Source organism: Solea senegalensis, linkage group LG3 (assembly GCF_019176455.1).
Source record: "Solea senegalensis isolate Sse05_10M linkage group LG3, IFAPA_SoseM_1, whole genome shotgun sequence".
Taxonomy (NCBI): domain Eukaryota; kingdom Metazoa; phylum Chordata; class Actinopteri; order Pleuronectiformes; family Soleidae; genus Solea; species Solea senegalensis.
Window position 1 is genome coordinate 22,492,534 of NC_058023.1, and position 17,119 is coordinate 22,509,652.

The 17,119-nt window shown below is 40.5% G+C and overlaps 1 protein-coding gene across 3 annotated transcripts in view; it reads right to left on the reverse strand.

Annotated features, from left to right (window-relative positions):
- The window catches only part of etv6 (ETS variant transcription factor 6), a 30,453-nt gene extending 17,016 nt beyond the window's left edge, over positions 1 to 13,437 (reverse strand). The window contains exons 1-2 of one of the 3 annotated variants that reach the window (XM_044021539.1): positions 13,016 to 13,437; positions 7,466 to 7,592 (exon numbers count right to left, since the gene is read on the reverse strand). In XM_044021539.1, coding sequence (XP_043877474.1) covers positions 7,466 to 7,592; positions 13,016 to 13,045 — 157 coding nt within the window. In that variant the 5' untranslated portion in view covers positions 13,046 to 13,437. Of the gene's footprint in view, positions 1 to 7,465; positions 7,596 to 13,015 lie in introns of all 3 variants that reach the window. The other 2 variants (XM_044021538.1, XM_044021540.1) reach the window with 2 other exon arrangements.
- Between the last annotated feature and the right edge of the window lie 3,682 nt (positions 13,438 to 17,119).

Below are 17,119 nucleotides of genomic sequence, written 5' to 3' on the forward strand. Positions count from 1 at the left end.
ACACACACAGACACAAGTGATGAACAAAAGAATCTCCAGACTCAGGCTACAATATAACTATGACTGAACAAACAAAAAAAAGCATGGCTGCATCAGTACAGGCTGGGACTTTGCTCCCCAAACCAAAACCTCCTTGGTCACTCGGTCAGTTCTTTAGTAAATGTTTGCCTTTTCTCTCAAAGCAGAAGTTGGCGGATATTGGTCTTGTTATCTCAATAGAGAAAAGGTTGTTTTCTTTCTTCCTGCAGACGGAGGGGGGAGGAAGGAAAGAGGAAGGAGGGGAAGGAGAAGGAGGGCCGGGTATGAGAGCAGCCCATGTCGTAAGTCAGTCCTTCCTCACACACACTATATCACTTTGTATCTCACTGCACATCGATTCTCTGTCAGGTGGGTGCGGTGGGGGAAAATCCACCTACTCCACACACACTCACACACGCACGCACCTTCACTTCTTCCCCAATATTCATGCTTCCTCCTGCAGCGTGTGTGTACCTGTCCCTGTCCACCAAAGCTGGACTTCATCCAGTCAAAACAAACATTAAACAGATCACTCACGTTCAACTTTTATGGCCAGGAAGTAGCACAACCTGTTTTTGATAGCTTGTTGTTGAGCGGAGGAGCAAGCTGGCTCTTGTAGGTTAGTTCCTGAATCCATGCATTTAACTGCCACTTTTCCTTTTGTTCAGGGGCCAAATTTTCTTCTTCTTTCTTTTCTTTTTTTTGAGAATGCGGCAGTTTCAAAGAAGCTTGATAACTATATCAAAGGGCCCTGCTTGTTGAAACACACAGCCCGTGTTGCACTGTAAACTCTTTTTTTTTGTCTTTCCATGTGGAGAAAGTTAAGTGCTTTAGATTTAGTGCAAGTTAAACGTATTAAGTTATCAACTTTATCATGTTTCAACACTACATTTCCCAGAGTTCTCGGTCGTATGACGTCTTCAAATGAGAGTTTCTTTTGGTTCAGGAACAATGTAACTGGAAATTGGTTCTGTCAAACAATACTATCAGACCTGACTGGGGTGTGTTTGGGTTTATACAGCGGCAGAGCAGGGGCGGACGGGGACGATAAGGGTTTATCCAGTCAAACTGCTGAATCACTGGGTTTTCTTTAGGCAGTGGAAATCACTTCTGTTTTGTGGGCTCCTCTGTGTTTCCGGTCAAGCTTCAATCGTTTGCCGCCAACTTGCTTTATTCGCGCAATGCAAAAAACATCAATCATGTGAGAATGCCGCCCGGCGACACAAGATCTAAGAGAGTTGTGTGGAGCTGGTAGACTTAATCAGCATTGTATGAGCTCATTTGACCATGTGTTGAATGTGCAGCTATTTGTTTGCATATTTTAAAAGTTACACCCTGCAGCTTTAAGTAGAAAGAAATCACTACAATTAGAAAGAGTCTGCTGAAGGTGTGCGGTTACACGGCGACAACTGAAACCTTCCTCCGGTGCATATATTGAAAATGTCACCTCGTGTTCAGTTGCGTCAAGTGACGGCGATAGAAAGTCTTGAGCAATTGAGTACAGAGATTAAGACGTACGTGATGAAACACACCTCTGCAGAGCTTGGCTGCTGTAAATGGTGTGAAACAGCACAGTATAGTCACGTCAAGAGGATCACATTTGATCTCTTACAATACGGCTGGACTGGACCCTATACTGACCATCAGGAAACACCCAGCACTACTTCTTCTTTTCATTATTCCCAGCATACCACTGATATTAAAACTCAGGAAAGAGCCACCAGAACAAATGGAGAAGATAGCTTTGCCAGAATATTTCTTAAGATTATATGTGACTGACTTCTTCTACAAGAGCCTGAAATAGACACATCATGACACAGTGAACTCAAGTGCGTTTGTGTGTTTGTTGTGTCATGATGTGTGTCGAGTGTGACATTCTGGGTACAGCAAAGTGTGTCGTGAACAGGAAGAGAAGGGGGCTGCGCTCGGCTCCCTCGCTGGCATGTGAGAACAGTTTCCCTTTCAGAGGAGAAAAGAGATCAAGTTAAAACACACACACACACGCGCACGCACACATACACACAACAACAACAACATTTATTCAGGAAGCTCTGTCTGCCCACTCAGGAAATTCCTGAGGACAAGAGCTGCTTCCAGGGGCAGGAAATTTCCCCTCAAAAAGACCAAACACACACACACACATACACTGATTCCCCCACACAGTAAAATGGGGAATATATGCACCACAAAGACAGAGAAAGAGAGTTTAGAGGAACCTTGTGGGAGTTTGCTGCCATGTACGGTAACACACAGTACTGTACACATACATACACAGCTGTTATGTATGGTAACACATACGCACACATATTTAGTCATACGCTCATACAGTATACACCTACACTACCTTTGGCAAGCCGTACACAAAGACACAAGATTCACCCACCCACTCATACAAGCATGCACACTGCAAACCCAGCTGTGAGCGCACACACGCACGCACGCACGCACACACACACACACACACGCGCATGCACAGAAGAAACCAACCAGTCTTGTTTCCATGGACATAGATTTTTTTTTTTTTCTTTAAATCACCTCCTGCTTTCTCCTCCTGAAGCCACAGTTATTGTGTTATTCATTCACATTCATTGTAAAAAAAAATATCCTTGGAACACCTTTTGTTTTTGGACCCTTTAAATAATTCACTCTTTTCTCACCGACTGCTCACTCTCAGTTGCGTCATGTTTGGAGTATGTTGGCCCTGTCTCAAGGCAGGATTGCGAGTGAATTCGAACCCAAAGACAAACCCAGCTCTTCAGTTCGCGTCCGTGTTCAGAGTTCACAAAAGAATCCCGACAGGACGTTGAGCAAAAAATTTAGAAACAACAATTAGTCGATGCGTTGATTATAACTTGATAAATGACTTACACGTCAACTTTTCTGATCATCAGTTTTAGTACTTTTCAATTTGAGAGCTCTCCAAGTTTACAGTTTTCAGTATTTTATGGTTTCTTTACTCCATATAACAAAGATATCAAAAAAATTGATTCATTTTGGTTTGTGGACTAAATAAGACTTTTTTGATATCATCATTTTAAGGTTTTGGAAACCTCACTTCTCTTTCCTTGTTCTCAATTTCTTGAAGACAATACAATACAAAAATTTGGCCTATTTTGGCCATCAGGTGGCTAAACCTACTGACATCACTCTTGTTTGCTACATACAAGGTTACTGTCAGCAGACAGATCATTTAGCTTAGCATGAAAGGGAAACTGCTACTTTTTCCATTAGAAATCCTCAAACTACTTTGTTTGGGTTTTTTGTGTGAAACCCAAAAGGACATGTTGTGTTTATTACATGCGGTTGGATGAGCCCAGTATCTTCCTGGAGTCTTGTTGTCGTCATGATGTTACCAGGCAACCAACAAGATTCCAGGAAGTCGCTAAAATAAACAAGATCAGCGACCTTTAAAGGTGGCGATAGGTGCATTTTTGTACCGAGACCGATTCCTCCGCAGGTTTATTTCCTGCCCTCATGTTTGATTTGAAACTTTCATTCTACCCGTTTTTCTTCAGCTGTATTCTAATTCAACCTATTCCATCCCTAGAACGATCTGCCGATGTGTTTTGTTGTATTTATTTGTCAACAAGTTTTTACGCCACAGCCCTGGAAAGGACCTGTATGCAGAGGTGTAGCAGAACAGCCAATTGGTCAAATGAAACTGTAAGCAGAGCCCAGAGAAGGAGCAGATGTGTCATTATATATATGTATGTGTATATATATATATATATATATACACATACAAGGATGTTGAATTACATCCTTTCTGATATATATATATATATATATATATATATATATATATATATATATATAGCAGAAAGGATGTAATTCAACAAGTATTTTGAGTTGTTTGTCAAATTGACGAGGTTGCCGTGAATACAGAGGTTTATTTACTGTGTAAAACTTTAGATCATGGTCATGTAAGACAGCAAGTATTAGTATTGCAAAGTGAGCTTCCACTTCAGAACTGGAAACGCACACTCTGGCTGGTTTGTCCATTCAGGCTACCGTAGAAACACAGAAGAAAACTCTACCCTTACCGAATGTACATGTAACAGTATTATTCTCAGGCTATGAAAACCAAACGCCTGAGATCACTATCCCCAAAGATATATTACTTGTGATTTTTTCTTATATATACATTTAGTACTAATAATAACAACTAACGATTATTTTCAGAATCCATTTATCTGTCAATTATTTTCTCGATTAATTGAGTACTTGTTTAGTCCATAAAAGTGGTGATCGGTGTTCCCAACTCTTGAGATGATGATGTCTTCTTTTTTTTGTCCACAAACCAAAATGAATCCATTTGAATGATTTCTTTGTTATATGGAGCAAAGAAACCAGGAAATATTCACATGTAAGAAGCTGAAAAATCTGAGAACTTGTTTTAATTATTAATAAAAAACACTCAAACTGATAAATCGATGATCAAAATAGTCAAGTCATTGATTCATAATCGGCCCTAATTATTAGTGACATGTCTTTTCAAATGAGCGACAAGTCAGGTCTTAACATAACAAAAAAAAACACAAAAGACGTGAAAGAAAAGATGAACATCATGTTGTATTTTAGGGAGTGATTAGAAAACAAAGGTGTGTGGTGTGTTGTCTGTTTAAAAGGGTTAAAGTCGAGTATGGTAGCATTCTTCAGTGTGAGGAGAAGGCTGCAACTCTCCCCGATCTAATCCACTTCCTCCTCAGGAAATGGAGAAGGCGGATTTCTGCCCACACTGCAATTTCCTCCCTCATTCTTTTTCTTTCTGTCTTCCCCCCTTCCCCCTTCCCCCCCCTCATTCTACCTCCCTTTTCCCCTCCTCAGGACAAAACTCCCTCTGAGTGTGTGGGGGTTAGTGGACAGTTTGTTTTCCAGCACGTGTGTTTAGATAGGCAGGAGGAGAAAGGACAGAGGTGTTTAGGACTGTGTGAGCAGCAGTGACAAAGAAGCAGAGTGGATCCCAGCCTGGAGCAGATGTAGACTAACTAAACAGAGAATTAGAGGGGAAAAAGGCCATTTTTCCTGACCTGCACACGTGTGCGAGTCATGACTGTGGCAGCAGTTATGTTTGAAATGTGACTGAGACAAAGCAGGACTTCCACATGTCTGCGGATGTGAGCTGACCCATCGGTTTACACTCGACAGGAAACTCAACGCGGACCTGCTGAACGTTCTTCCTTTTTCTGCAACAATGCAAAAGGGGAAGTGGGCCGAGGGAGTTTCCTGCGCGAATCATCGAGCCTCAGCCTTTGCGGGCGCCCAGTCCGACTACCTGCACAAGCCCTGAACTTGACACTTGCCAGAAAAAAAGAAAATCTGGTTAAATATTGACAGACGCATGGACAAAGCAGCTCAGGTTTTTACTCTTTGAACATCATGGCTATCTGTTGGCACAGCTCCAGCCCCACCTGCTTTGTGATTGGCTAATCAACAACAACAGCGAACCAATACCAAACCAAAGCTCCGAGGCGACACTTGCCTTCCTTTCTGACACTTTATCAAAACACCAGTCTTCACCAAATAGACTCTCTTATTCCACAGATCAATAATGTGCAGATAGTGTCAGGTTCATGTGTGATGCAGTTGGTTTTCCTTGGTGGTCGATAGCTCCTCGATCATATTGTACAGAATCATTTAGTGGACACTTTTACAACTGCTGGACAACACTAAAGGTTCAGCACAGTATCTATCAATCTCCTGACTATCTCTCTCAAATAATCCATAGTTTGCTCTATGACGTGGTTAGAAATGGTAGATTCAAGTAGATTCTTTCTATAAATCAGCTTCAGCGACCTTTACATCTGTTGGTCATCCTCATTCTTTATCCTACCTACCCTGCTGACCACCACCCCACAATGCAGCTCCTCAAGATCCTATTTAAGATATTAAAAAACATCTAAGATGGCAGAAGCTACTTGAGACCAAATTTTACTTTATTTGCATTAAACTCTTAGTCTAAAAAAAATCCCCAGCACTTGTGTGTTCTCGGCTGCATATTATCTGTTCCTGATTGCTGATCACTAACTGCTGATTATTCCCGTGTAGTAGGTCAGTTCTGGTCCAGTGCAAGTGTTACATGGTTCAGGCGTCTGACCCTGGATCTGCTTCAACACCTCCCAACTGAGACCTGTAGCATTACTGGGCCATGCAGTGATAATGGTGTGTGTGTGTATGTGTGTGTGTGTGTGTTATGACTGGACCATGTGAAGTGCAGTCCTACATTTTTATGTATTCGTGTTGGCTCTTCTCACCGAGCGTTCTGGCACAAAGCCGGCAGACTGAGACGTCAACTGTCTGAAGTCATTTCTGCATGGACCAGCGGGGGGCGCTCTGAGCACAGCTTGGCAGTTTAGGTCGTTTTCACACCTAACAGTCCACTAGACTCGGTTCAATTGGGGGTTGCAGCATTCAGCAGGTCTGAGTTTGTTTTCACTGCACTTTGGTGAAACAAACCCAACTTTTTGAATAACTTATTCCCGTCCTCTGCATCAAGAATTAATGAAGGTGAAGACAAGAACAACAGTGAACAAGAAAACTCGCTCATCTATTGGTTAATGCAGGGGCAACCTCTGGTTCCTCCACACGAGCAAAACATGGAGCCGCATCAAATCCGTCTTATTATGTTTTATGCAAAAATACTACACACAACTACACACAACAATGGGCCTAGCCACTACGCCCTGCATGTTACCCACAATGCCCTGCGTTGTAGTCTGCTTCCTGCATGTGGTTCACTTGAAGAGAGGCGCGTCAGAGTTTCGGTTGCGCATTCACACCTCCCCAAACGAACCGGACTTTCCGAGCAAACGAGCTAGGGTTCGATTTAAAAAACGGCTGGTGTGAATGCACCTTTTTGTCTTTTGTGTTTTGCTGCTAAAAAACAAACTAGCCAATCCGTCCTTCTGAGCAGATAATCACAACACCAGAGCATCTGAAAAGCAGCGTGTGGAAGTATTTCCGCTTGTTCTTTCTTGATGGCAAAGTAACAAACAAATAAGCGTACTCACCTCCTGTTTGGCGGAGTGAGGCGTTGCAGGAGGCATCACAGACAAGTAACGCACATGATAATAAACGTCTGAATATCTTTGAAGGAACAGCATGTCCAGTTATACTCGTTCAAACGTGATTTTTGGGAAAAGTGAGAGTGCAACTGTCATATACTGCCATAATAGACATAATCCCACCCATACAACTTAATTGACAGGCGGTTTATGGGATGAGAGCAAATAAAAATCTGATTTCCCAGATTACCACTTCACTCAAACATTTACAGTGCGAGCCACTAAAAACACAGACACAAAAATCAATCTGCGCTGTTCAAATGACCAAGGAATCAATGTCTGTAGGAGTCACTGCTCTTCTCTGTGTTAGTGTGAGTACGTCTGTGTGGTGTGTGCGTGTGTGTGTGTGTGTGTGTGTGTGTTCATGTGCGAGTGTGACTCACGCAGGTGCGCAGGCAGCCTGGCAGGCTCGTCCTCCATTCGGCTGGCTGGCCTCGCGGCGGGAGCATGGACGGGGGAGGAAGTGGAGTTTGGCAGCGGGTTCGCGGAAGGACTGAAAGAGCTCCTCTCCTGCTATGAATAGACACAGAGACACAAAGCATGGCTCACAAAGCTTTCACGACGCACCGGCCCTGAACCCAAACAGCCCCACGCCGCCTCACCTCGCCATGCACCCACAACATCAAGCAGCCCCGGTCTCATCTCCACACACAGCACCGTGCGCTCTGTGTGTCTGACATACTGATGCTCAGGCCTGTCACGCCGTGGAAACACATTCTAGACACACCAATATACCAAATGCCACACATGCTTTAGCACATGTGCTGCTATGCAGTGCAGTAAAGTTCTAAACTGAGCAGAGCAGGGTTTGACACAAAGACGACCTCAGTATCTTCAATTGGGTCAGAATCACATTAAAAAGTTGGAACCAGCCTCTATTCAATTAATTATTCAAATATATTAGAGGTAGCTGGATTAATCAGTAGGGCCACTTAAATGACCTGATTCTTAACATATTCTAAATAATCTGCATTGGCCGACTGTTAAAAAATTACAAAATGTTTCTGTTAAAAAAAAAAAAAGTTCTCAAAAACGTCACTAAATCTTTAATTTTTTCATCCAAGGCTATATATTGGCATCAGTTATTAGCCATTGTTTGCCTTGATTTCTAAAATTTGGCATCGACTATAGAAAAAAAAAGAAAAACCCCACAATGGTCGACCTTTTAAATAATATGAGCACAATAAATGTAATTTATTATCACTATTATTTGGCAGTATCTGTGCAGCATAAATCTTTAGGGCCATTGCACGCAAAAAAATATACAGGGTTTTTGTTTTTTACTAATTTCCAGAGATGAATGTGTTATTTGATCACCAGACAATGGATCTGAGATACATGTCTGATTCCCAGAGGAACAACAGAGGAAGTTGGAATTGAAAAATTGATTGCCTTCAAAAGAAAATAAAAGCCCTACACTGTGTTTCTGTCAATTATAACAAGTTTTATGAGTAAAAGATCTGAAAAAATGTAGTAAATAAATAAATTTAAAAAACGGTCAAATTGAATCCAACTCTGCAATATAATGTGAATTAAAAAAACACATTATCTTAATTGACCAATCTCTCAATTGTTGTTTGAAAGAATCAATATTTCTCTAAAATCTAGGAAAACTGTAAACAATGTCTATTTAGGCAGCAGTAAATAATCAATTTTCTTTTTCCAATTTTTAATAAGAACAATTTGTCTGATTTCAGCTTCTTAAATGTCAATATTGAATCATTTTGGTTTGTAGGCAAAACAGCACATTTTCAGGTTTGATAAACACTGATCCAACAATCTCTGACAATACATGGAACAAAAAGGAGCTTCATGTAACACGTTCAACTTCCTCATTTTGTAAAAAGGCCAACACTGAAAAACCCAGAGGACATTAAACGCCGTGATATGACACATGTCGCATTTAACAGAGATCCTAATTTTGTTTGGTCCAAGCTATTTTTGCTCAATAATACCAACTGATTACTCATTAAATCAACTACGTAGTTGGCTCAAGTTTAATCGGCAGCAATTGTGATCATTTTCTGTTACACGTGGTAACAATCATTTCTAAGTGGTGTTAAAACGTCACCTGCTTTTGTACTGAAGCTTTTTAAGTGAACCTAAACCTTCAAGTGAAGCTGCTGCTGTTTTAAAAATCACATTTCACTCTCTGTGTCAGTCACTTAACTCAATTATCAGGCAAAACATGGCAAAGAGTCACTAGTTGCAGCTTCTCATTTATGATCATCTCCTCCACTTCTGTGTTACTTGTGTCTGATGTGATGTGGTTTGGACGGTTGGTCAAACAGAACCCGCAGTTTACACACACGTCACCTTGGAGGATTTACAGTAAATGAGCATTTTTTTATAGATGCAGAGTAAGACTAAATTATTCATCGGTTAATTGGAACGATGCTCGGCAGATGAAGTAATGATGAAAGCAGTTGTTGGGGACAGTGCGTCTCTGCTGTTGTACAACACACGTCTTGCATCTAGGTTAATTTGCGAGGTTTTTCCATTGCATATTTTTTTTTCTTTTCTTCTCGCAAGCGAGAACGGGAAGAAAGTGACACTGCCTCAGCTTCTTCAGTAAAGCACAAGTCAGGTTTAGACTGTCGTCACTGGTCAGCCACTCTGAGACCTGTACCGGGACTTTCCTGTGGAAGCCAAGCAGTAATCTTTCAGTCTTCTCTCTCTCTTTCTGTCTCCCTCTGTGTCACGTCCACTTTCTTAAACCTCTGTCATCCAGAGAAAGGAAGCTGTCTTCCTCTCGTCTGTCGCTTCACAGCCGGTCCTGGGTTAGTTTAGTGGAGAGGCGACAGTTGGGACAGAGTGACTAGACTGCAGCATGAAGGTGAGGCAGAGTCCTGTCTGTGTGCAGGCTGTGAGCGGTGGAAAACTTCTCGCAGAGTGAATTGAAGTGCTGGCCTTTCTGCAGTCGTGCAGTGACATCAGATTCAGTAATGAGTACCTCTCATCCCTCTCATAAACAAAACACAGAGACGTATTTCAATACAGGCCACTGGTGAAGCCTGTGATGTTTTCATTTACTTCAGGCCCCTGATCTTAGCCAAAAAGAAAATGCATATTGAGGCTCACAAGCTGGACTATATCAGTAATTAACCAGTCAAAAAAATTTCCCTTTTAAAGGTTCTGAAACCCTACAGTGACATCTTGGGTTTTACAGTGACAAAACCCAAAGAAATTGTTATTAAAACCAAATAAATCTTCACATTTGAGACGCCTGAACCAACTATTGCTCTCTTTAATCTAGAATAAACACCTTTAATCTCATCATCCTGCAACTGCATCTCACACACAGGGACTAAGAATTATTCTCTGCTGCTGATTGTGTTCTCCCCATTACAGGCCTGCAACTACATTCCCTTTGATTACTGATTAATAAATGATTGATTACAATCACAAAGTGCACAGCCTAACCTCCTATTATGAAGGCTTAAATACACACTTATGGCTGGTACCAACAATTACTTTTGTATGATGTATTGTCCATAAAATACAGAGGGAAAAAATGAATGTGACTTCCCAGATTGTTAAGTTATGCAATTATTTGTTGCGCACCCTGCTGTTCAGGTACCAAGCACAGTGGTCTGCCACCAGAAGGATGGAGCGAAAACGCATTGCAGATTATTAGACAATCGTCACTTCAGGGCGACAATGGGAGTGGAAAAAACAAAATACGCCCTTTTTAAATAGACCGGGCGTCAAGAAAGAGAAAGGATTCAAGGCCATTTGCGTTTCTTTTTTGTGAGCACAGCAGAGTTGACTGTCTGATGTATACTGACACTATTTACAGGGCTCACGCAGCTACTGGCTGTTTTGTCTACACAGTAGAGCTGGGCAATATGTCGACATTATATCTATATTGACATGAGACAAGATATGGTCTCAGGTTTTTTAAATGATAAAGTATCTCTGATGACTTTTCTTGGTTTTAAAGGCTGTTTCATTGATAATCTTCATATCATACTGAATAAATTACAGAAATACACTAATGTTATATAAGGTATTGATTAATGGAATAGAAGTAATTGTAATAAGACTTGTGAGATTTGTGTTGTGTTAACACCTTATTAGTTGTGTTATTCGCAGAAATTGATCATGTATTTATAGTCACTTTCATTTTTTCTAACACAAGTAGATCTCCTTTATTTAATAACAAAACAGCCAAATAAATAAACCAGGTATTGTCTGACTGTATGTACAAGCATGTATTACAAATCAAACTGTAGCTATTTTATTTTAGAGTGTATAGCTAACGATTATTTTCATAATCGATCAATATATCAATTATTATTATCAAGCAAATACTCGTTTTGTCTGTAAAATGTCATTTGTCAAAGTGTTTACCAGACCTGAGATGTTCTCGATTATCTTGTTTTGTCCACAAACGAAAATTATTATACTTCAATTATTTCTTTGTTATATGGAGCAAAGGAACCAGAAAATATTCATTTCAGAAGCTGAAATATCTGAAAGCTTGTTTTAATTATTGAAAAAAACAAACACTCAAACTAGTCATTTAGTCATTGAATCATCGAATAACCATAGCAGCCCCAACTGCCTCTCTCCTTTGAGAAGCACAAACATCTCAAAAGAAAACTTTTCATGAGCCCAGAGAAACAACTTGTGTGCAGCTTTATAGCCCAATATATCCCAATATTATCTATAAGCCATATTGTCAAGCCCTAAGGTAGTAACATGAGCTAAATCAAGGTTTACCGTACCATGATGAGCTGAACATCACTGTATTACTTGGTGGAAATGCACCTGTAGGCCACATCCATAGTATTACATGTTAATTTAATAGCAGCAGAGTCCAGACAAGTATTTCTACTTCATAACACACTGTACAATAATCTGCATCCTAACTAAGAACATAAAATTGTATATTACATTAAACAGTTGATTTGTTTAATTTCTAAAAGGGGTACGGATGAGAAATGGCAATGGTGAAAAGCACACAACAAGGTAGAATTTAAGGTGTTCAAGTGGAGTCATAGGAACCAATCAGGAAGTGAATGTGAGCGACTGCGTCATCATTTCCACACAGAAATAAAACATTCCCTATACGATGTCGGCCCCTTTTTTTTCTTAAAAGATTTTCTGTAAACACAGCATCATTAAAAAAAATAAAATCTTTATACACACAAAACCCCCAAAACCAACCCGTCAAATGCCAGTCCTGAATGTGGCGCTGTAACACTGACAGAGAAATACACCAAAAACTAAGAATAAGACGTGCAGCATGTACATAAAGCCAGCTGGGTCAAAGGTTAGGTTAGAACTTTGCAAAGTTGCGTATTGGTTGTATGCACCTAAAGCCGATAGAATACAAAATGTTTTAGCAAACATGTGTGTGCCCTAAAAAGTTTCCAACTTAAAACTGAGAGAGTGGTGCATTTAAATCAGTTTTGGGGAGTATGGACATTATGTGTTCTTAACATGTAGTAGCATGGATGTAGCCTTGTTGTATGTGTGTGTGTGTGTGGGGGGGGGAATGGGGGGCTCGATATCACAATCAGCAGGGGACCCAACATTTCTGGTGGTGCCCCTGTATATGTAAATGTAGGCGTGTGTGTGCGTGTATCTACTGTTGACTCTGATAATAATAACACATTTACAATAGTGACGCTTCGCTTCCGTCGCCGCTCGCGTTAATTAACGTGTTTACGTGTGTGTGTGTGTGTGTGTGTGTGGCGGCGGCGGCGGGCGGTAAATGAGACGCAGAGCGTGTCACAGTCACGACTTGTTGCCCTCGGCGGTGGCGGAGCGGAGGCGAACTCAGAGCGCGGTGGAGCAACAGATGCCGAGCGAAAACAAAAAGTGAATGTCGCTGCGCGGCGGCGGCTGAATGAAGGTGGAGGAGTGAGTCCCTGCAGCAACATGACACGGATAAACAAAGAGAAAGAGAGAGGCCGTGTTATTACCTTGGTCGCAGCGGAGGAGGATTCAGACATTATCTCCCGTCAACTTCTCTGCTTCCACTTTTTTCCGCTCCTCTGTTTTTTTTTTTCTCTTCTTTATCTCCTCCTGCCCGCGCCTGTGGAAACCCGCACAGCAGCGGCGGCTGAAGCGGCAGCGGTGTGACTGCTCGGCCCCGTCACTGTGGTACAAATACTTTCTCTTTCTGAATGTTTTTTCTTTGCTTTCTTTATTTCTTCTCCTGTTGCAGCAGCCCGCTTCATCTGCTGGCCACGGCCATGGCGCGGCTGTCTGCGCGAAAACTTCTTTTGTCTCTGCTGCGAGTGTTTTCCCTTCACACGTCGGCGGCAGCGCGCGAGTTAATAATCTCTTCCTGGAAGAGTCTCTCGCTCTCGCTCTCTCTCTCTCGCTCGCGCTCAATGTCTGTCTCTCTCTCTCCCTCTCCCTCTCTCTCTCCTTCTCTCTCTCTCTATCGCTCTCTCATTGATCTGGATGTGTGTAAAACGGCGAAATGACGTGAATTCCCAGCATTGAGCCATGCCCCCTTTTAAAGGGAAACCCGAAGCAGGAAATCGCAGCAGGTCGCGTTTGAAACGCACACACACACACACACACACACACACAGGTTTGCGCAGATATTCTTCCGAGGACCCTCGTCGACTTTAATTCCTTTGGACAGCCTAAACAAAGTATTATCCCCAACCTTAACTATATAAAGTGAAAGCCTAAACGTTCCCAGTTACTCAGTTATGAGGTTCTACCTCATTAGGACCATGTCTTGGTCCTGACAAGGTCAGTGTTTATGCCAGAAAGGGTCCCTAAAGTACTCACACACGCACAAACAGACAGGTTTTCACAGCTACTCTTGTTAGGACCCTGCACTGCACTGATACAAAACTGTATCCCCCTAATCATAATAATTATATATTTTATATTTTAGTTGTAAAGCATAAATTACAGTAGGTGCATTGGTTTACATTCATCTGCACTGCTGATCCAATTGATTTCATTGGGAGGCAGCATCAGGTTATGAGTTTTCCTGTCTGTTTTTGACATTTATAGATTCATTTTGCATCATAATACATTTTTACTGTGAACCACAATCCACATCTCTATTCTAATTTAAACCACAGCCTCGGAATTGAGGTTCTGCCTCATTTTGGAGGCAGAACCTCAATTCTGGACCACTAGTAAAATGCCCTTTAAGTATGGGTTTAATTGTGTGTCTTTAATGGCAAGCAAACATAATGGATTCGAAAGCAAACAAAAGCACTGCTCACTTTTGATTATTTGCTACAATTTATTTTTGTAAATTCCAGTTTTGTATGCAAATTCAAATTTTTTCTTTGAGAATCCTACACTTTTGTTTGCAAATCTTTTTGCAGAGACACAAAATTAAATCCATACTCCATACCAAAAATGTAGAGAAGTGACATTTTCATTTGGCTCACACAACCAGAGCTGGTTCAGCTACACTCCTGCTCTCTGTCTCCCTCTTCCTCTATTAGTGGTACATCAGCCTCACAGCAGGAGTCTGCTCTTCTTTCTGTTCTTGTTCTCTACTTCATTTCCTCATTTTTAAGGAATTCTGAATAAAGTGGCAGAGCTTTGGTGTATTTTTGCATTCAGAGAAGATGCATTTTAGTGACAAAGGCATTTTGACTAGCTCGCAAACAAAAGGCAGTAGTGTAGGAGCAGGTGCAGTTACTCACAAATGGAATAGTAAACTGCTAATAAAGCTCCCTGTGGGTTTTGTCATGTGACTGGGACTGTTATGTGATGTTATGTGAACTGCAGCTCCTGTGCGTCATTAAGTCATATTTTTAGACTCACCTAAAAAAATCCTGATCAGAAGACTGGAGAGAAACTGTTTTCAGTCTTTGCTCCATGATTATTTACCAAACACTTTTACCTTCTTCACATTTTACCTGTGTGAAGAGCAGAGTCAGCCCAAGGCACATGCAAACTAAGCAGCTGCTTGGGCCCCTGGGTGATCAGGGGCCCCAAATATTGTCTTTAAATATATTTAGATATCTAAATAGTGTTGAGCTTAAGTTATTTGTCTTCATTTTGGAGTTGCTCATTCAGTACACATTTGCACATCTGCTCTAAGTCACCACACCACAATACTAGGCTACTTTTATGATTATACTGCCCTCTAGGGTTAAAAAACAAGAGTGACAGTGGTTTGGTGTAAATGACACAACTCTAATGGATGCAATTTACAGTATTACATTTGTATCAATAATGTTCAAGCACTGAACACTCGGAGATGGTGGTAGGGGGCCCCTCAAATCAAATTCAGCTTAGGGCCTCATAAAGGCTTAGGCCGGCACTGGTGAAGAGGAATGTCTGTATTTGCTGTACATGAACTTAACCCTTGCCGCAGGTGCACCCATGGTAAATTGCTGTGGGAATAACGCATCACTCCTTATATGAACATCCTCGGGGGGTGTTTATAGGACACATATTAAGACTTTAAAAAAACATTGTGTTGTTGAGTCAAAGTTATGATTCATTTTATATCGCAAAATACACTCTTGAGGCCAAGTGAACTTTGAACTGTGACACATTTCCTTATTTCACAAATTCAATCCAATGTAGTAGTAGCGCAGGTGTGTTTATATAGTTGGTGAAAATGAAAATGATTGCCTCGGTTGTACTTGCTCTGCTCTGCTTTGGACAGGTTGTACTAATGCTTTCTGTTCTCAGGGCTAAACCATAACCAGTTCATGCTCAACTATACCTAAACTTACCCAGTCACGTGTTAACCTTAAGGAGGACCTCAGAAATTAGGTTTGGTTTCATTAGGACCAGACTTTGGTCCCCATGTGGGTCATTGGTCCTGACAAGGTCAATATTTGCACCAGGAAAGGTGCTAAAAAACGTTACAAAATATGTGTTACAATATGTGCATGCAAACACATGCACACTCTTGTGAGGACCCATCCCCAACCCTAACATGAACTTTCATCAAACCCTAAAAACTCCAATAAGCCATTTGAACTAATCAAATCAGCCAAAATGTCCAATAAAGACTTGTCTTAGGCCAAATAATGTGACCTCAAAGTCACAAGACACACACACACACACACACAACAATAAGAGAGACACAGAGATACACTTGTCAGACTGGTTTACTTGGTTTTTCTCCAATGAAATCTTTGTGAGATTAAATGACAGGATAAACAGCTGTGCTTTATTTAGTCCATTTAGCATGTGATGCCAAATGTAACTATACCTAACCTGTAACTAACCTTATAAATGAGATATAAACAAATAATATTTGTGTTGTTTATTCTTATTTTTAAGTAATTATGCACTTATGTAAACATACTTATGGGTAGTAAAGTGTATGCCACTTAATGTGACACATTTTATCATTAATTAATTACATACAATCTTTAAAATCTATTAGAGGTCATAATTAGAATTTTATAAATGACTATTTAATTTCCCTTAGACCAAGACTTACTTGTCACTAGACCACTATTTTAGTTGTTACTTTATCATCAAAAAGAAAAATACAATGTGCAGCTGGGAAGAGGCTAATTGTCACAATTTTAACTTATGTGACACATGAATAAAAGTGTAAATGCATTGAATTTGACAGTAAGTGGGTCACAGTATGCAGATTATTATTCATTATATTACTGAAAGTCACAAATGTAATATCACACATCTACATAAAGAGAATATGTAAAGTACTTAACATATTTATTAGACCACCACACAAAGCCACAGCTGCCTTAAATTACAGCATTGATATTTTTTTATATTTCTGTAATGGTTAATACACCAGTATGGTATAGTAGAAGCTCTTTAAGAAAAATTATGTTTAATGCTTAAATATGATGATTATTATTGTTATCCATGAATTTTAAAATTTACTAAAAATAAATCAAAGCCCATATTTCTTGATTAAAATGTCAAATTATTGTTATTTAGTTGCATTCCTGAACAGAATGGTTGAATGTTATGCTTGATTCATTTCTGACTTCTCAGAGAAGAAGCCCTGTGAGCCGGCTCAAATTCATGTATAAAAAGGTGAATTCAGTTTGTTATTTGCCAAATAAATAACTACAACAAAAATATATAATTTTTTTGGT